Raw genomic sequence first — 21,535 nt, forward strand, 5'->3', positions numbered from 1 at the left:
AAGTCTTTTTTTTTTTCATATTGGCAAATGTTTCTCAGCAGGCAGAGCATACTCACTTCTTGCTGTCACCTTAAGCTTTGCTCTCAGAGGCTGTGTCCACATGAGCAAGGGTGTGTATTTGCAGCATCACAAATACTAGCAGCACATTTGTGCTGTAGTGCACACCCCTGTACATGTACTTTGCAGTGGGACACATTGTCCCACTGATCCATGTGCTGCAGGTGGGGCTGGCTGGGAAGCAGCACATGGAGACGGGGGAGCAGGCAACCAAGGGCTACCCATCTCTGCCCACTGCGGAGTGCCCTGCACCGAGGGACCCTGCACCCCAGCCAGCTGGACTGGCTGCTCCCTTGTCTCAAGGCATACTGTGGCTCAGCCAGCTGTGCCACAACTGGCTGGGACTCAGTGTGCATCAGTTCAGGGGCTCCACGTGCCTCAGTGTGGGGGCCCCATGCTGAGACACACTGAGACAAGCAGCCAGCCCAAGGTTGCCTTCTCCCCGTCTTGAGGCACCTGGCACCCCAGCCAGCCACTAGGGGGTGCAGGATGCCCCAGCATGGAGTGGAGTGCCTCAGGCAGTGTGGCCCAGCGTGGAGTGTGCAGAGTGAAAAGTGTGCAGAGACAGATGCCTCCATGCCAATTTGGTGTGCTTTGCTTTTTTTTTTTTTTTTTTGCTACTGGGAAATACTGGTAGCAAATGCATTCAGTTTGTGGTGCCACAGACTCCGCATACCTGCACATCTGGATCTGGCCACACATTTTTAGGAAATCTAAGTAAATGAAACAAAATTTAAGTCTGAATTTTTTTCTAGACATTTTAAGAGATAATTTATACTTAAAATTGAAACCAATGCATCTTTAAAAAAATGTGATGACAAGACCTGAAGCAAGTTCTTGTTTGAATAGGAAAAGGGACGAAAGAATTCTTTAATACTTTCTTTAGCAGTTGTTTACCAACTTCTTCATTCTCTTAGTCCACTTAGTAACAGAGCTCTCATGGCCCACTGCACTTTCCAATATCTTAATCCCTCTGTGTTTGCTTCAACATTTAATTCTTTGGACCATCAAGGAGGGCTCTTCAGACCATTTGATGTTATATGAACCATCAGTTTGTGTGGAAAATACTACCTTGTTTTTATACAAGTTCATTGCATAAAATAGAACTGAAACTACAGTGTGTTCTAATACTAAAAATAAAAGTTCTTAATAGCATTAGTATATTATTGACTGGTACAGTTCACAAATATGCTCTGTTTTGGTTGGGGCTGTCTTCTGAACTGAAGGGAAATAATGTGGGACATGTGATAGCACACTATTGTAGCTTTGCCTTCAGTTTTCTCTGAGTCCAAAACAGTCATTTCAGGTTTTTAAATTATTGTGTATAAAATAACTCTTAATGCAAAACAATGAACTGCTTACATACTGCTGTTGAAGGCAGATTACTGTCATTTTCTGAGTGTTAGTGGTTATACAGCCTCATTTTCTATTTTATTCATAGAAATCCTATAGAATAATTATATTTTAAACATGTGTCTTTCCTCCAAAACCATTCAAGGAATTCTAAAATACCTATCAGCTCACTGTAATTTTTTTGGGGGGGGGGGGGAGGGGGAGCAGGTTGGAAATATGGGGATATCAAAGATGATAACTGTTTGGGATTTTACAACTTCAGAACTGTTCGTAAGTGAATTTTTAGTCTTATTTAGTACAAAAGCACTCAGGAGATATAAAATTTCTTTGTGTGTTCAGCTTTTGTCCAACCACCTGTGTTAGAAATAAACAGATATGTTGATTGGTTGATCTGCCAATTTCTAAAAAAGTCATTTTATTGATGAAATTGATTTGTCAGTTTGTTCCATTCTAGTTCTGTGATAGCTCAGCAGCTTTCAGGATGTTGAATAGTTAAAACCTGCTTTTGAGGTCAGTGTCAGCCACTCTGACCTCTGTTGAACTGTCACCTGAGTCAGAATTGCTGGGATTAATCCTTTGATATTGTGATGGTTTCGACTATCAATTGACTTTTTCATTACTGAAGATGTTAGGCCTTTTGTTTCCCTTCTTAGTATGTAACCAGGCAAACTCTTGAGCAGAAGGCTCGTTCGCTTGCTTGTGCGCATGCTCACTCTCTTTCTCTCTCTCTGTGCAAGCTGTGGCAGTATTTGTTTTATTTTTGTGAAGTGTGTCTAGTAATTAAACAAGAAAATGTCTTGGGTAACTGCTGTTATGAATCATTTTACTTAAACTATACTGATGTTAAGGACAGGGTTTTTTTGCTACAAATTAATTTTCAGAACATGTTAACAAGTAAAACAGTGCATGTACAGAACTATGTGCTTGATTAGAGGTTTACAGTTCTGTTCTAAATACTTTAAATAAAAGTAAATATAGTGTGTGTAATATATAATTCTTGCTTGTAAATATGAGCATTATCTTTAACTGTGTAATTCAAGAGCTTTTGACTTTTTTATTTTTATGATCTGCTCATGGCCTGTATACATACTATTAACAGTATAGTGTTAAAAGCCTTTTTTTCTCGCAATATCAGCCTCAGCCCCAGGCAGCTTCTTCCAGTGCAGGCTGTGGCACCAAAGAGTAAAATAATTGCTACTGTAGCTGAGTCTTGTGTTCCTTGACTTTCTTTCCCTAAATCAGTATGATTTTCCTCAGTTGTGTTTCAGTGAATAAATTTGATTCCTCCATTTTAATCAAAGTATATTATATAGATATGTAATAGTTCTTAGTGTAACAGGCTAAATTAGTTTAATTACACGTGGCAGTTTTCTTTGCTTGTGATGTAATGTGAAATAAGGTCCTCCCCCTCCCAAAAAAAGCCCAAGCCAATTAATAAAGCTTTTAAGCTCTTTGTCACAGGCCACCGTGGAGGTCTGCAGAGAAGAACTTTAATCCAATAAACATTTCATTTAGATCATGAAAAGAAAGCATGAGGAGAAGCTCCTACAAGAGAGGGTGTTACCAGCAATTCTAACCATGAAGAGATGTAAGGAATTTGCCAAATTAACCAAGAGGCCTTCATATTTAACACATAAACGTGTCAAAACTCATAATAGAATAATTTAATTTGGGTTGAACCTTATATTGTGAAAATTCTAAAAAGCCACAACTGTTTTCTTCAAAGACTTTACTGTTGAGCTGGATGGACAGGGCAAGGGGAGGTTGTGAGAAACCCAGATAGCAAATAACACTGGCCAAAGTTGGTGGAAAAAAAAGGAATAGATAATTAGGTGTAATTAGCGTGTATGAATTGTTGTCTCCCTGCCCTTGGCTTGAATAAATTTAGAAGAAAAAACCCTAGTGGTGAAAATGCTTTGATGTAAGAAGAGTCATTGTGGTTTGGCAGCATAAAGGCAGTGTTTTATACTTCTTACATAATGGTTGTGATACAGAAAGAGTGAATGGACTCTGCACCCCCCAGCCTGCTTTACAGCAAGGACTTTTGGATTCTCTTGAAACAAAATGCATCAGAAGTTTTCAGTTGTTGGTAATGAGGTAGTGGACCTCATCAGAGCTAAGCGTAAGCCATCTTTAGCTTTTGTTTAGCTCTTAATCACATTTTTTTTTTATTCTGGGAAATCTAGTTTCTTAAATCAACACTTTTTTTTTTTTTTTAACCCCTGCTGGCAGCTCTTGCAGGAGCAAAGGCTAATACTGGGAAAAGCCATATAGATCGAATTTTAAAAAAGAAAAACAAGAAACAGCAGGTCAGCCTCATCCGGGGTGAAACTTCATTAAAGTAATTACACCACGGATGAATTTGACCCATTGTTAAGTATTACACTTTAGATCCATTGTGAAATGCTTCCAGTTATGTTCTGTTTATCAGTAAATATTGCTTATTTGAAAACCATTAAAGCCACTAACAGTTAAAATACTAAGCTTATGAGTTGTATGCATCTTTAAATGTTTTTTCTATTTTCAAAGCAATGTCAAAAATGTATCTTACATACTTTGATGCAGGTCTCCTTCAATGAGTGAGGTGAAGTGAGAGATCTTAGACTGAGAGTAGCTCCTACTACAAGCAGCATATTCATTAGCTTTTTTTCCTCCCAGCTGTAACCATACTTCCCCAAAAATGAAAAAACAAAAATCTTTCATTTTGATTGACTATCCAAAATATTGTGCCTTGTATTCAACTTCAGTATGCATTCAACTGTTTATTCAACTTTAGAATATTTTTGTTACAGTCATTACCCACTGTTTAAACTAGAACTATGTAGTTTACATCCTACTTGTAGGTATACCTTATTCATAGGTGAAATGTAAAATACATTGTATCACAGTTTTAAAATGAATCCTATGGCCTTACGCAGAAGCTAGAAAAGTGTGATTTGTTTTTTAATTGTTGAAATTTTAGGACAACACCTCCAGGTGATAGAAATTTGTAATTTGCATCAACTGGATTCTGCTTCTAAATGATTCCTATGTTAAATCCAGGTTAAGGCTAAAAATGCTTCTCTGACAAGTCTAAGATGGAGACATTAAAATCTACTGTTCATTTGCTTAGATGTTTCAACCATTATGAAAGCATTATTTAAAAAGTCACATATATAACTTGCATAACTTCCAGGAACAGTACGTGCATTTTGGTTTAATATAAAGTGCAAAATGTAACGAGATGACATGGAGAAAATAAACTTTGTAGATGATTTTCAACAATGTGTTTTTAAAATTGCGACGCGCACAGGATTTCTAAATCTCTTGAAGTAATCTGCAATGTTTTATTATTTCATAGTTATTGAAAAAAGGGGGGGAAAGCCTCTAGAGAAAGTAACATTTCAGTTAACTGTTTTGAAGCATTGTGAGTTGTACAGAACAAGTAGCCTTTTGTACATGAAGTTGATTTGAGCTATGAAAGGCAACACCTGAATATTTCACAGGACTAAATAATTATGCCTGATTGTTTTTTCCAGGTATAGGTCACAGGAAATTCACTTAGGGTAGAGTATGTACAAAGCTAAGAAATATGCAGATTTTCTGTTGTAGGATTGTGTAAAAATTATTTACAGCTAATACTTGCATAAAGGTTAGAAAGGTTGATGAAGTGATATTTAGTTTTGCTTTACTATTCACTGCATGTCAGAATGTAATTATGACTGATTCATGAAACTGTCTTAGAAACGAACCATCTTTATTAAAATGCTGATCAAGATAAGAGTTGACAGTAATAAAGAATAGAACGTTTTAGTCTTGTTGCTTTTGAATGATTGCTAATTACCCCAGAGGTCATGTATAGTGCTTGTGAGGATTCATTGACATTTTCTTTTAAGTCTACTGTTTCAACAACATCTGAACATGAAGACAAAACCCGAGTGCATATTGAACAATACTTTGACCATTTTTTTCTTTTGCCACAAAATACCTGATCCTTTCTTTTTCTTGTTTTTGCTGTAGCAAATTTAGATTCTTGTGAGTCTACATACTGTAGTGTTAGGTGAGATGCACATTTAATATTTGTGCCCATTTTAAACCTAAACAAAGCATGCAAACCTCTCCCTTCTTAGGGTCCTACATGTCATGCTTGCTGTGCACCTCAGTCTGGCTCTATTTCTTCAGAAGGTGGACCAAGTAGAGAGAGAACCCTTGAGCAACCAGCATACTACTTATGTATATCCCAACAAGATAAAAGGTGGAATTAACTTATGTTATGTACTGTCTTCAGCAGTTTGTATGTTGGCCTTCTTATCTATAAATCCTGAACAAAGACTATGGTCGTCATAAACTGAAGATTTTAAGACTACCCATTGTAAATAGACTAGTATTAAAAAATTCAAATCATGAGTTTGGTGGCCCAGAAAAACATACTCATTAAATATATGCCTGGTTAATTCTTGTTTTATTGTAGTTGTGAATAATTCCCATTTTAATGATATAATTCAAATTGGAAAGCATCTATTGGCCTTCTCATGATATTCCCCAGACAGAAATTTAAAACCTAAGAGTAAGGGCACTGCTTTTAATCTAAACTAGATTTGGGTAAAGACTGAATAAACCAGCTAAATTTTAGACTTTGCCCAAGAATTTTAACTGTATTTATTCTAGTGCTGCTGATAGACTTACAGGGCATTTTTACATGTGCTCTGGATGCGGGGGGTGGGGAGGCTTTAATTAAAGTGGCTTGTTGAAAGAGCTTTAGTTAAAGCACCCCCCCCCCAGCCATTTTGAAGCATGGGGACACCAATACATGAGACATGGAGGTTTGCTGGAGTGTGCTAAATAGTATGCTCCAGCAGACTTGACTAATCGAGTCTGCTCTGACATGCTATAATTATCTGTACATGTACAGGCACAATAATGGTTTTATTGGTTCCATGAGGAGAGAATGGGTTTTTTTTCTTTTCCTCCAGACTGGGAAAAGAGAATGGAACTTCTCGTTATTTCATAATTTAATGGAAGGAGAGCATATCAATAATCATAGACAAGGGAGTCTGAATCAGTAGTGTCACTTATTGCTGTATGCTTGTTTGGATGTCACCTTGTGTGAAGGAGTTAGATATTGAGAGTAGGATTGAAAAGGGAAAATGAAATTAAATCAGTAGCCGTTGATCTTTTTATTCAGAAAGTTCAGTCAGAGTTGCACTTCTCAGGCTTAGCCTTGCTTTGATTATGAATAGTGAGTGTTCATGCATTTTTCTAAAACTTACTACAGGTGCATGTGTAAGTACAATAGCTTGTGCTGGGGGAAGAATAAGCTATTTTATCATTTTTCTTTTAGATATAAATTTGAGGCATCAAATATATTCACCAACAAGTTTCTGCAATGTTAATTTGAAGAAACAGGTTGTATGTAATTTGTTCTTAAATAGTGCTGTAAAAGAGTATACTATAAAACCTTATCATAGGGGAACAGTAGCCTACAGGCAAAAATAAAATGAAACCACAAGCTGGTTTAATATCAATTGATTGAAAATTTAGACTGGATCTTTAGCTATCTTTCAAGAGTGAAACATAAACTTGGTATAAAATACATGTTTAATTTTCATTTTCTATGATTCTTCATTATTAAGGTACTGTCACAATTTAGGGCATATTGCAATCATTCAGAATGTGTTTATTAAACCTTAGGCCTTCATGATGTAAGCATATACCCATATATTTAATTTTATGTGAGTAATAACAGTGAAGCTCAAAGTTGAGCATGTGCATAACTAGAAATACTTAAGCTCAGCATAAGATCCAGGACATAGTTTGTTCTCCTGCATGTATGCTTCAACTCTAGATTTCTATTCTGACCTTTATTAAATGGTTTTAAGTACCTCTCTCAGGAAGTTGATTGGATTGCTGTAGTAATTGGGGATAAGGGTTTTCCAGCACTAAAAAATACTGTATTCATATTTGATGCATTTCAGTGTTCAAACAGCTTAGTACTGTATAATATAAGAACGCTAGCTTTCAAAAATTTATAAAGAACATACAGTGCAGCATATACATTTTTGTATTTAAATGTCTGATTCAGATGTCCGTCAATCATTTTAGTTCATTTAAAAAATAACAGTGATTACACATTTGAAATCCAGAGTAAGAACAGCTGTTCTAACGTTGGTGTTTTTTAACATCACCTGTCTGCTAAATATTTGCTTATGTTTTACATAAGCAAGTCTCCAATTTAATAATTTCTTACGTGCATATGCATTATTATAGAGTTAATGTTTTAAAATTTAGTTTTTAGAATTTATTTTGTATCCTGGAGGAATATACAAGTCCACACAGCTTGTCTTTGTGAACAACATTTCTTGATGAGAGATGCAACCTACATCACTTTTTAAGAATGTTCAGAGTTAAAACTTATTCATTTTAAAATATTGTAGGTATATGTTAAAATGAGTTTAGAAGTTCTCTCTCAGAATCTGTAATTCCTTATTTCTCTTTTTTTTATGAATGGAGATGAGGAACCCTTTGTAACGGTGGCTTTCAACCCGTGGTCCACAGACATCCAGGGGTCCTCAGACTATGCCTGAGGGGTTCACAAAAGATGACTATGATCAATCAAAAGTATGTGAATACTTCAAAGGGGTCTTCACCTTTATTAAAAAACTTCTAGGTGTCTGCAAATGAAAAATAGTTGAAAACCACTACCTCTGCTTTGTAGCAATATTAATGAACTTATTTCTTCAGGTTTCTCTTGTTTTTGGAAAATATTTTTCCATCTTATGCATTTTTGATACACACATAAAAGACTAATGTATTATAAAGTTTTAACACTTTATTAGAGCAGAGTTTTGTAGCTTGAGAGACTATTGCCTCAGACAGATTTTAAAGTAATGGTACAGGGGGATCTGATGTGGGCTCCCAACAATTATACTTCCTGTCATGCCACACATGTATGGCAGGAGGTGCGATTTTGGATTCCTGGATCGGAGCCCATTGCACATTAATGCTGGTGCAGGGGGAGGCCGATTCTATGACGCTATGAAAAAGGGAGAGCAATTACAAAATCTGCTGTATATTAAGCTTCATATTATGGTATGGGGGGAGTTGATCTGAAACTTTTTTGAATGTATATATTCTGTGATCTATTCTTTGTGTTTTGATAATAGGGTAGCTGATATGAAATCCACATTCATTCAGCCTGCAGGAACCCACCAATTAATTGTACCCTACCCAGGCTGTGCTCCTTGCTCCCACCCTCATGTGCAGAAGTGTCCAGCCCAGCCAGCATGCACAGCTTCAGGGCTGGGCTGAGCTGCTGCTGCCGCTACTGTAGCCACCAGGAGCATGGGGACAGGGCTGGGAGAGCACAGAGACCGGACCCTACTCCCAGGCGGGCAGCAGGAGCACAGAGCTCGGATGGGCACGGTGTGAGTGTGTAGGGTGTAACCCCAACCCCCCCCATGGCTGGTTGCAGGGAGAAGATGCTGCTGCAGCAACTGGAGATTTTGTTGCTAGGGGATGGTGGGGTATAGGAGGCAACGGGCAGTGACCGCTGTAGAACAAAGGAAAGCAGGCGCTGAGTTCAGCGGCGCTATGCACAGGGGTCAGGCAGCAGGCTGACAGCCCAGCATCACAGCAACTTTCCCTATGCCTGTTGTGTGCTGGGCTGGGGGAGGAAATGGGTGTGTTTGTGTGTGCATGTCTTCTGTTTCCTACAGAAGATCACAAAGGATGTACCCCTGACCATTCACAAGAAGGAATGTTGGTCAACCAGAAGGGAGGTGGCACAGTACTGAAAGGGTAACAGCTCATGAATGTTGAGGTCCCTTTTCTCTCGGTCTTCTGCCTTCTTTCTATTGGCTGGGTGGGAGAAAAACAAAAGAAATCAATGATATAGGGACAATATATTTAATGTTGGCTTAAATAACATAATTTTAGTATGATTCGAAATGAAATGTTTTTCTTTAGGTGTAGCCACCAAAATGAAAGAGTCCTTATTCACTCAGCCTTCTTTTAAAGTCAGCAGTAGGAAAGCTCTAACTGTTTAGCTTGCTCCCAATGTTCAGTACAGAGGAAGAACCAGCTCCCAAAGAAAATTAAGACCTGGGATTTTGCTTGTGGACCTTGTGCCTGTGAGAGAAAGAAGGGTCTGAAGTTCATCTGAATTTTTTACTTCTTTTAAAAACTTTGCTCCTCTACTTAACAAGCTGTTGTACAGTATATGAGGCACCCTCTACAGGTTACAGGGATCGTGCAGTTAACTGTGGAATTACCTTGAGACCAGCTACATGTGCAGAGTACCTATCATGCCATAAAAGGCTCCAACCAGCTATAAAGTATGTACTAACATTATAGCTGGCTGCTATTGAGCTTTAATTTGCAGCTAGAAGCCCCATCAGTTGTCAGGGCTCCAAGCTACAGGGTGCACCATGCCTGGATGAGCATCCCACAACTGAAGGGACTCTCAGTGTCAGCAGCTGCCAACTCTAGATCCCAGCAGCAAATGGACACAGAGTCCCGCAGCTGCAGTTGCTGGATGCCAGGACCCAGACGGTGGGTGAAACTGCTGGGGCTGGAGGATTGTGACAGCTGCTGTCTCCCAGTCCTGGAGGTACATGAGATGCTGCAGGAATAATTTGTGTGGTGTGGTAGGGGGCACAATTGTATGGATTGTACGTTAGATCCCATCATACCTTTACCTCCACATGTAGGGGGGCCCTTGATATCACAAATTTAAAAACAAAAAACACAAATGCAGTAACAAATAGTGCTTAGAGGAAGGATGTTTTATTCAGACAGCTGTTGTATATTTAATAACTCTTGACAGTAGCTTTAGAGCTATTGAAAGTGTGATTTGAATCCACCCCTTATGGTTGAAGTGTCATGGCCTCTTCTTTAGCACAGTTTGTGTCAAGTTGTGCCTTTAAGGCTTCACCTTTTTTCCTTTTGGAGTCAGAAGCTATTCTCCCACTTCTATGTTAATGAGTGCGTGATAACTCTCTATTTTTAACTTACTAATTACATTTTCAGATTGTAATTGTATTTGCCCTTTGTATACATAAATACATAAACCAGTTCAAAATAAATTGCATGGCTGATTAATTTTATGCATTTGAATTGAATAGGGTAAGAAGTCAGCTCTGAAATATCCCCATGGTACAGAAAATTTGTTGAAAACCATTAGTAGTTGCACAAGGACAGATTAGGCTAACTGCAGCCTTGACCCCACATGTATTTATTTAGGGATAAAAGTAGGAGAAGTCTATCATAAGCAAATGAACTCTGAAGTTTAAAACTCTATTTAAAAATGTAAACCAGTGGTTTGGATTGTGGCTTTGTCAATTAAGTACTAACAATCTAAGGACTCCAGTTAAAGTTCTTTTGCTGCTGATTAGGATTTCTTGGTGGTGATTAGTGAATGTGAGAATGCAATCACATCTGTAGGGTTTAATCAGTCCTATGATGGAGAAGTTAGTTACCCAAAGAGAGAGAAATTAAAACTTGTATAATTCCTATTAGTCTTTTTAATGCTAACAAAAGATGAAGGATAAAAGGTAGGGAAGTCTGTGACCAAGTTTTTAAGAACATATGTGGAAATTTTAATAGATTTTTTCCAGTCCTAAATGCATGAATTTAAAGTCTTACTGTAAACCAAAGTATAGAGATTTATTGCCAATCCACCCACTCCATGACTTCATTTTTGTACTTCTGAACAATATGTGTGGTCTTTTTTTCTTTTTGAAACCACGTAGGTATAGCCCTTCAGTAATTTTCACCTTTAAATTTAAAACAAAACGTAAAAACTAACTTCTGAATTGATGTTTTAATGTATTTTTATTTCTAGTATGTATAGCATTTCCTTGTCAGAGTTATTTGCAAATGCTAACTTTTTTCACCACACTCCTGTGAGATTGGGAAAGGAACTGTTATCCAGTTTGAAAATATGAAAACAAAACATGATGATAGGATCATAGGAAACTAATGCTGGAAAGGACCTCATGAGGTCATGTAATCCAGCTCCCTGCTCAAGGCAGGATCATCTCCGATTAAATCACCCCAGTCAAGTGTCTGTTTAACCTGCTCTTGAACATTCCCAAGGATGGAGATTCCACAATTTCTCTGGGTAGCTTGTTCCAATGCTTGACCACCCACATAGTCAGAAAATTGCTCCTAATCTCCAATCTAAATTTCCCCTGCTGCAGTTTGAGGCCATTCCTTCTAGTCCTGTTCTGTAGGGCCATAGAAGAAAAGCCCATTTTCATCCACGCTATAATTGCCCTTCAGGTGTTTGAAGACTGTTATCAAATTCCCCCTCAGTCTTCTCTTCCTCAGACTAAATAACCCTAGTTCTTTTAGCCTTTCCTCATAAGTCATGCCTCCCAAGAGCCTAATCACATTTTGTTACCCTGCACTGGATTCTTTCCATTCTGTTCACATCCTCCTTGAAGTATGGGGCCCCAAACTGGACATAGTACTTCAGATGAGTTCTTAGTGCTGAGTAGAGGGGAAGAATCACTTCCCTTGATTTGCAAGTGATACTACTGTTAATACAACCCAGTATGCTGCTGGCCTTTTTTTTTGCAACAAGAGCATGCTGTTGGCTCACATTTAGCTTATAGTCCTTCTCTACAGTACTGTAGCCTAGCCACTCATTTCCCAGTCTGTATTTGTGCATGCAATTTTTGCATCCTAAGTTTTTTGTTGTTTTTTTTAAATAATTTAGCCAGGGGCTTGTCTACACTAGAATGTAAAACCATGTTTTTGGCATCTCTTGTGTATCTGAACCAATGGACTTTAGTGGTGTATGGTTTTCTTGCCACTGTTGAAAGAAGGGGTTGGAGAAAGTACAGGCATGGGGAGCAAGGAGTGGGGAAGAAGGCTGAAAGTGCACCCTTGCTTTCCCTGACTGTATTTCCCCCTCTCCCCCCAAACAAGCCATTCTGGCTTGGGACAGGCAGTGGCTCAGCTCCAGCTTCAGCCCAAAGCCAGAGCTTAGCTGGTGCCTGACAGGGACTGGTAGTTGAATCTAAAATGAGGCTCCCCATAATGCTGACTTGGGGGTTGGGGGAGGAATGCTGATCTTGGATTTGAGTAAATGTACTAGTGTGGGTGGAAAGCACTGATGTACTGGCACAAACAGCCTTCCTGCTGCCATCCCGTATTAAATGTCCTGTCTGTTCTCTGCTCTTTTGCACAGATGTTAAGTTTTGTGTAAATAACTCTGCTCACAACAGAACTCACATGTACTGCTTTGCTGCATCAGTTTCTATACTAGTGTCCAGGGCCTTTATTTGTATTGTATGTTTTTTCCATGGTGGCACCAAAGGCCCCTGTCCTTAAGCTAGACTTTATTGTGCTAGCTGCTGCTTATGCACATAAGTAAAAGATGATTCCTTCCCAAAATAGCTCACAGTCAGATTTTAATAGGGATTTTGTGTTTCAGGGAAATCTTTCCTAGGACCAGAGAGAAAAAATAAGGACATCCTTTTTATAACTTCCCTCTCTTAGTTGGAACCCTGTGGCTTATTGCCAACTGTTGATATATGATGCTGAGTAGAGTGTTAGACTGGCAAGCCATGGCACAAGGAGACCAGTATTGAGATCTAATTCACTAAGTATTGATATACAGTAATTAATAATCTTCTGCTAAAGAGATTAAAAAATATGAAATGAGACGGTGAATGAAAGTTCTGATTTGGAGTGAAAAAAGATGGTACCCAAAAAATGGGAGATTTAAACAGGACAACAAAGATGAAACAAAAGCAGTGGATTGTAATGGTCACAGGCTAATATGTACTTCTGCCAGACCCTGTTCCTTTCCAGCACTCTGAGGAATATGTCTACAGAACAGTTACTTTGCTGAAACAGAATCATTGGTAGTCAGACCAGTGAGACAACGCCAGTAAATGACCACAGTGTGGAGTGATCATGTTAACCAGTGTTTCAGGTGCACTTCTGCTTCTTGGCCCTACTTCAGTTTTGTTGCAGCAAGGCAGCTTCTAGCCTAGTTCCCTGGAGCAGTGGAAAATTTTGCAAAGCTGTCTAGAACCTGGAAGAGATTGCAGGAAATGAGGCCAGACTCCCAGAATCCCCAGCAGAATGCCCATGTGTTTTCAGATACCTGTGTTGTTTCCAAAAGAAAAAAAAAGCTGATCAGAGTATTATCAAGAATCCAGAGCATATCTACATGACCTTCTAGCACTGATACCTTTTGCCAGTATATATGTCTTGACTTTGAAGGAAATACTTCAATGGCTTATCTACTTCTTGGATTATCTAAGATAATGAGATGATCAGTAATGACGCGTGGGAGTTGGGACTGTACTACCTTGTCTTGCCTACCAGGTGGTATGGATAAAAGTGGAGGGAAATTTAAACATCCTTCATGTGCTTGGTCATGATGCAGCCTGATAATATGCAGCATATTTTTCCAATTACTGTATGTCGTTCCATTTTTATTCTTGTGACCCACAGGTCTATGTTGGCTCAGCCCCACACTGGTTTTATAGCAGGGCTTTTCTCTTCCTGGGCATGTTTAAGTATTGTGTTTCCTAGAATTTTGTACTTTCAATGTTGATAGTCTCACCATCTTTTAACTTTTCTACTTTCTAAAAGTTGAAAGAGGGATACATTGAAAAATGCAATGGATAAATGTACATCTGCAGAATCTTCAACACTGACCAAGGAAAAATTATAATATGCTATATATTCTCTTATCACAGTCTCCAATGTGAACTTTTTATTAATAAAGTTCTAAGGAAGTAGCACACTCAGCAGAAAGAGGTATTGTTAATAGTTAAAGTAGTTCTTCTAAAAAAAAAAATTTTTTTCTTCAATCTAATAATTTATAAATTAGACTTTATACTTGTGAATTATATTTACGAGAATAATATAATTCTAACCAAACAAAGCTAATAGAACAGTTTTAGAGAATCTTTGAAAAAAATCTGAACTACAAAGTTTGAAACCCTATTAAAATTGTTAACAATAATCTATTAATGTGTGGGATGGTGGAGATCTGGAAAATCCATGAAGTTAGGTAGCATGTGGATTCTTGGAATCCTTGATGGTCTTAATGGGAGTGATTTACAGATAGATTGATCTACTTTATTGCTTTAATTATTTTATTGATTCACAATTATCTGTCCGACCTTCAAAGGTTCCCTGTTTTTCTCTGAAGGCCTCTCTTGGTGTTCATAGCATTGTGGTTTCTGGTTATTCAGCATCTAAAAGGATCTTGAGCACTTGTCACTGCTGCTGCTGCCACCACCACACACATGGTTTAGAATGAAGGATGACATCCTGACCTTATTTTGGTTATTTGGAGTTTCACTGTCAACTTCAGTGGGATCAGGATTTACTCTAGTACTGTTGCTTCTATGCTTTTTGCTAGAATTGTTGTGACAATAGATTTGGTGACTAATCAGGGGGATGGCTGAAATGTGGAAACTTAAAGTTGGTAAATGTTTATTTAAGAATAAAATTGTACGTTCCTTATTAAGGTAAGACAGAAATAAAACAGTGAATAAAGAGGAAGTTTTTATCTGTGTTCTGTGGTTTGTTTTTGTTTTTAGCAAAACTCAGATAAGTTGATAATTTTAAAAGATTATATTTCTGCTTTGATCAAAGAATTAGCATCTTGCTTGCATACAAAAATAAAGATTCTTTTGCTGACAGAGTTGTAGTACAGTTGTAGTTTTAGGGGACTTTTTATATTGCTAGAGCATGATAGACTATGTTCTATCTACAAACTTCCACTATTTTAATTTTCTGTTTTATACATGTTTTATACATTCCATAAGGTTGGAACATTTTTTGTCCCATCAAACACTTCTGTTTGATGCCTGGAAAAGAGATGTTCTCTTTTTGAGCAAACTTATATCAGTTTTCAGTTATTTTTCTTACTAATTTGTGAATGATCTCCAATCTGTTGAATTTTTCCTAAAATGAATGCAAAATAGACATCATAATCTTAACTTGGAGCTACTTAGCTGCTGGATTGCTGTTAGGCCATCAGCATAAGTGCCTTCCCCTTAATGCAAAGAATTAGAAGTACAATCGCAATAACACTTTGCAGAAAGTAATCAATCTCTTCTTCTTTTTGTTCTTTAGAAATACTGCAACACTGTCCAACTTGATTCCGGAATAGACTACCGGAAACGGGTGCTTCCTGCAGCAGGGAAACTCTACTACCTGTAAGTTGATTTATTGTGAGGTATTGCCCTTTTTTCCTTCTTAATAGCTGTTAATTTCTTAGTCAAGAAGAGATTAAAAATACATAATACAATTAGCAATTTTTTTGGCCTTCTGGTCCATTTTGTACAGCACAACGCCTTGCATAATGCCATGATATTAACTTCATTAGCTAAATTTTCAATATCCCCACTAGCATCATTTATAATGTGTGACTGAATTAAAACTAATTAGATTTTTTGGGGGGAGGTGTAGTGTTTGGAGAACTGAAGTGACAGATGCTTTCAAAGTAATGAATATCCTCTTGTAAAGAGATTGCACAATTCACTTGTAATAGAAGAACATCCTTATTGTATTAAAGTAATTAAGTATTTATAGAAATTCTCTGACAAGGATTCATTTAATGTTTGGTGTTCCTATTTGTGGATTTTAAAAAAAGTCTTATTATGACATATTATCTGTTAGTATTTACTATGATGAATTTACTTTAGCACTTATTTGAAGATAAAATATTTAAGTAATACATAATAGAGACATAACTACAACTGTGGATGTATCTGATAGAAACAACTTTTTTAGTTAAAATGTTGGAATGCTTTTGTATCGCAGATGCTTGTCTTTTCCAAATTGCTGCTAGGGTAAGCTATCATTAGATCAGTGACAACAAAAGCAGCACAGATAAATATGTTTTAAATAAAAGGTGTTGCTGTAATACCTTTTCCCCTGAAGTATAATTTTAATTTAGCACCAAAGTATGTTTCCAGTGACAAACGTTTTTGAGCATCTTTGGGGTTCCCAGTTTGGGAGACAGACCTCTTAAAATTAAGTTATTATTAGAATTAGTTATATGTTGATCTGGAAAAAACTAATTAATACAATTACAGCAGTGAAATTATTCTTTAAATATTTACTTTATAAAAAAAGTTACAGTAGAACAAAATTTAGATGCTAGAGAATTTTTCCTTTTTGTCTGGTATTGGCATGTTTTCCTGCAGTATTGAAATTATTAGATTAAAATGGGACGCATCTAGGCCCTGATCCCACAGAGACCTGGGCACTGTTTAGGACCTTACACTTAAATATTTGGGTAATTATGAATAGGTCTGCATTCTGTCATGTGAGAGACTAGGGTTCAAATGCCAGTTCCTTATTCACATGCTCTGATGGATCTAACATGGTTACCCTCTGTGGGATAGAATCTGTAAATAAGTGGTCAGCTCCACTGGGCAGTCATTCTTGGCTTTCTATGTTTCCTTAGAAATACCAAATTGAGACTATTCATTGCCATCCTACCTTGTCTCATCCTGGCTTCTGACTCACAATCCTCCCAGACCCCTCATAAGCTGAAGCTGTGTTTCCTGCCACCTATCCAACTTGTAGGCTTTCTTTCTGACAAGTATAGTGTCTGCTCACCACCTCCTACTCCTCAGAGACATGAAATCTTAAACATGCTTTCCTGTACATGTCTAGGACTAGACATGTCATCTGCAATTACAGGCTCCTCAGAAAAAACATAGTTTTTGTGCTAGGTTGCATATATTTGTTAGGATATATGGTGAGTACCCTGTTACAGAATAAACAACAAGGACTGAAGATATACTCAAATATAAAACAAGGGGTTTTCCTCAAAAGCCCTCATCTAACGTTTGCATACAAGGAAACCTCATTAAATACACAGCTGTCATTTCCAGTAATGCAAAACAACTATGGAGCTGATTAAATGCAGCAAAACTGAGCATGGCTATGAAACACATGACCCATGTTGATCAAACATGCTGATGGGAACCTACAACAGGTTTGTTGGGTTTTTGGTGTTGTTTTTTTGCAAAAATATTTATTTCTATATGTATAAATAGATACACAACTGTATTTAACGACCTGTCTTGTGACCACTATGGTTCACTTGACAGTCCAAATCACACGTTTACAGTTGCATCATTCTTAGTCCCATTACCAAGACTGCACTGTATACCCATGTTTCCACATGCCCGCTCACCCATGCACCCATTACTGTTACCTTGAACCCATCACAGTTATGCAAATGACTACCTCAGTCCCCTCCCCAACTCCCCCACCTGTTTGCCCATTCCTTTCACTTGTTGTAGTATTCATCATGAATGGGAGCCTACCACAAGGACAGATTAGTGCAGCCTATTTGAATAAGATACATGGCAGTCCCCATTGCACATAGTCCTCCTCAGTGCTGGCTTTTTTCCCCAAGTCATGAAGAGCCACAATATACACACATACAACATAAATTTTGACTTCTTCTACACTCTCATAGCTGAACTGTGCCTTTTTCCTATTTCCAATTATTCCTGTTTCTTACTTCTTCACCAGCCTTAAATGCCTGGCAAACATCACCAAATGAGGCCCCAAACAGTTTGCCTTGTTGCTCCATCTCTTATATAATTAGTGTGGTCCCACCCTCTATGAAGCTGAACTGGACCAGGTTGCCCTGCACCTCATCTGCATATAACTGTTTGGAGCATCCCAGGAGTTATGACAAGAATACCCAGTTCCAATCATAAGTGGAGCTAATTAGCACATAGATCTTTGGGGGCAATGTCTGGAGTACACACACATACTGAGCTGTGCTGAGCTCTGGAATCACCGTAGTTTGAAACATTGTTGACTTTGCTGGGGCCCAGCCCAGTGACCTATATAGTAAATTGCAAGCCTTTTGGCTTTGGACTAATACCAAATAATGTACAATAGGTAAGTGCTAATTTTTAAGTGTTGCTTAAAAGTGTGTTTATGGAGTAGTGATAAAACTTGCAGCAGTTTCAAAAAAAGGTGACATGCATCAATTCTGCATGAACTAAGTATATAGATACAAATTACTATAGCTATGTTTAATTTCAAGGTCATTGTTTTCAAATTTGCTTCTCATTTCCATGTGCTCTGGGAGATCAGCGTCTGACAGTAAGCAAGGGGGGAAGGGGCTGCAGGAGGAACAAGTTGAGGGGAGGCATAGGGCAAGGGGAATACCTGAACGCGGGCCCCCCCATTTATTTTCCTTGCTGTAGCAATAGGAGGGGGACAAATTCAAGATAAATCTCCAGTTATTAGATTCTGTACCTGAAAAGTATAACAAATTTATAATTTTTCTATATATATAAAATATAATTATTGGCAGGTCATCTTATAATCAGGATCATCTTATATTCAAATAAATATAGTAGTTCCATTCACTTCTCTGAGACCAGGAGTAGATCAGTTGCTTCTTAAGTCCTTGAGGCAAAGTGATAGAAAGCAACAAAAACAAAGGAGATCCTTTATATGCATAGGTAGAGATTTCATTTACCTTACCGACCACCTGTGTGGGAACCATATCATTTTTAAAATTGTGTATGAGGACCTCTGGCCTTGCAAAGCCAGTGTTAACTCTTCTGTCAGGCCTGCAAAACATTTGCTGTCACTTATACCTTGTATCTTTGTTGCTTACCTCCCTCTTCAGAATTAACCAGTTCTTACACCCTCTGCTTACATAGCAGTATTCCTTTTGATAAAAGAATTGGGTAACTGTGTCCCTGAAAATTGGAAACTTCCCCAGGTTCAGGGTGGAAGTTGGGGCGGTAGTCTTCCAAGCTTCACCTGAAATAGGGTTGTCTATGTAAAACAAAAACAACATATTGCTTGCAGTAGCATGATGACCCTACCGAGTACTAGAAGTTTTGGATTTTTTTAAATTATGCAGGTTAAAATTCTCCATAAGATTATTTGGGGAAAGTGTCTGGATCTTTTAGTACCATAGAAGTTTGGAACTGAGGAAATTTTTCAGGGAATGGTGGAAAGAAGGATCCATTTATCATTCTATAATACATCGTGCAAAACTTTAATTCATACAGTACCTTTTTATATCTGCATTTAAAAAAAAATGTGACTTCATAAAAGGTTTGTATGAGCAAAACATTTTAACAGAAAGTGTGATTAAAACATGCTAACCTCTTTAATGGCCTTCTGTAGATGCTTTATTAATATTGTATATGCCATTGATTAGAACATGACTTCTGTTTCATTTCCATTGGTTCCAGCAGGGTGAACTGTGAATAGCTTAAGGTGTGTTTAATCGGTGTCAGGATCCCTGTTTATCCTGAGTGCAGGACTGTAGATAACAACATATATGACTATTTTAGCTGTGTTTTAAGACTACTCAATAGATGCAAACATACTGGGAATGACACTAGAATGATCACTTAGAAAAGGAGTGTCTAACCTCCAGCATGCATGCCACAAGTGACAATCTCTTTGTTGCACATGGCAGATGGAGGAGGGGTCAGGGAGCAGAAAACAGAGCAGCTGATCAGGGAGGGAGAAACAGGCAGAGCAACAGATTGGATAGGGGAAAGTAGCTAATCAGAGTGGCATTTGGGGAAGTTCAGGGCTTAATTTGTAGCATGCATGTAAAGAGGGTTGGCTGCCACTGACTTGGAATTATTTTTAAAAACATAATCGTTGTCTTCCCCCAGAATTTATAGAGTTTGTTCTGATTTTAAATATGCAAATAAATATTTGTTAAAACTATTTTCCATTCATCTTCAAATGGTTAGCTTGTCAGTGTTACAAGAGTCCTGTCCAAGGCAAACTTTCTTTGTTTCACTCCAAAGGCTCCATTTTCAAAAGAAATATTCTCAGGAACTCTGCACAAATATATATCCAAAAGCAGTTTTCATGCACTTCATACTCATTGTTATCATTGAACAGTAGCATAGATGTTTCACTTACACTTATCTTTTTCCTGGTTTGAGCTGGTTCATTTCTATTATCATTTCCTTGTAGTAACGCACCACTGATTTATTATTATAAACAGATTCTACTTTTAAATAAAATGTGTAGAAATTTATTCTAAAATGCTTCCATTCAGCAGCACTTTTAAGTGTTACTCTCTGAAATGGTGCTTGAGGAAGTTGTCACTCCTGATTCTCCTTTATGACTTCATGCTATTTATAATCATTTTTCTCAGAAATACTTGAGGCTTTTCTCTTGTAAGTTTACAAGATTTTTTTTGTATTTTTGAACTTAAGCTCAAATGTACTTGCAACTTGATTCCAATGATGAGTGTAGTTAATGTGCTTAAGAAAATAATCGTATTACATTACTGATCATAATTTTTCAATTAGAGAAGGCCTTTATTATCAGTGAAGCATCAGCATATCTGCCTTTTACAAAATGTACGTTTCACATTAGAATTATATTTAGTCTGTATGTCTACACATGCAATTAATGCTATTTAGCTTTACTGCGCAGTAAACGAATTTACTGCACAGTAGGTGCCTGCACATGTAGACTGTGGTGCTTTAAGATGCAATAGATTAGTCTACTGTGCAGTAAAGCATCTCATATAGACATGGCCAGTGTGTGTCATGTTGGAAGCACTTTATACCTAAATTTTAGTTTGAAGGTATGCAATAGCTTTTAATTACTATTGTCAGTTTCTAAATTCTGCTGAGTATATTATTTACCCTTCATCTGTATAAATAATGTAAGGAAAAAAGGCCACAAAAATTATCACAGTTGTAAACTTGGGGCCTTTAAATGCTAACTTCTAACTAGAATTTTTTTTAAATTCTGTAATCAGACAAATTGCAAAAGTCTTACAGTGGTTACAGATGAGTAGAAAGTTTATTTAGTTTCTAACAAAAGCATTTTGTGTGAAACTGCTTTTCATAGATGACCTTTTCCAAACAATCATCAAAGAACTCTCATACAGGTATTGATATATACAGCAGTTGCCATCTCAGATCTGTTGATTTAATTTTGATAAATTTTTGATCTGCATAATCAGTTGACTTGATTTTTTTTTTTAATATGGCTTCACTATTTAATTTTGCTATGTCCCCTCTCAGAGGTTTCAAAGGATATTTCTTTAGATGCTTGACTGCCTTGCCTTGTCTATTTGCTCTTATTTTGCATGCCAGATTGAGCCAGAAGCCTTTTTTTCTCATTGTGTACA

The 21,535-nt window shown here is 37.5% G+C and overlaps 1 protein-coding gene across 3 annotated transcripts in view; it reads left to right on the forward strand.

The window, feature by feature from the left end:
• The window catches only part of AFG1L (AFG1 like ATPase), a 127,257-nt gene that overhangs the window by 49,317 nt on the left and 56,405 nt on the right, over nucleotides 1-21,535 (forward strand). For all 3 annotated transcript variants that reach the window (XR_016441157.1, XM_090037644.1, XM_090037652.1), the window contains one exon: nucleotides 15,499-15,581. Coding sequence is in view for 2 of the 3 variants with exons in the window: in XM_090037644.1 (XP_089893770.1) it covers nucleotides 15,499-15,581 (83 nt within the window). In the remaining variant the exon portion in view is untranslated. The remainder of the gene's footprint in view (nucleotides 1-15,498; nucleotides 15,582-21,535) is intronic.

Source organism: Crocodylus siamensis, chromosome 1 (genome assembly GCF_052110815.1).
Source record: "Crocodylus siamensis isolate JL-2025a chromosome 1, ASM5211081v1, whole genome shotgun sequence".
Lineage (NCBI taxonomy): Eukaryota > Metazoa > Chordata > Crocodylia > Crocodylidae > Crocodylus > Crocodylus siamensis.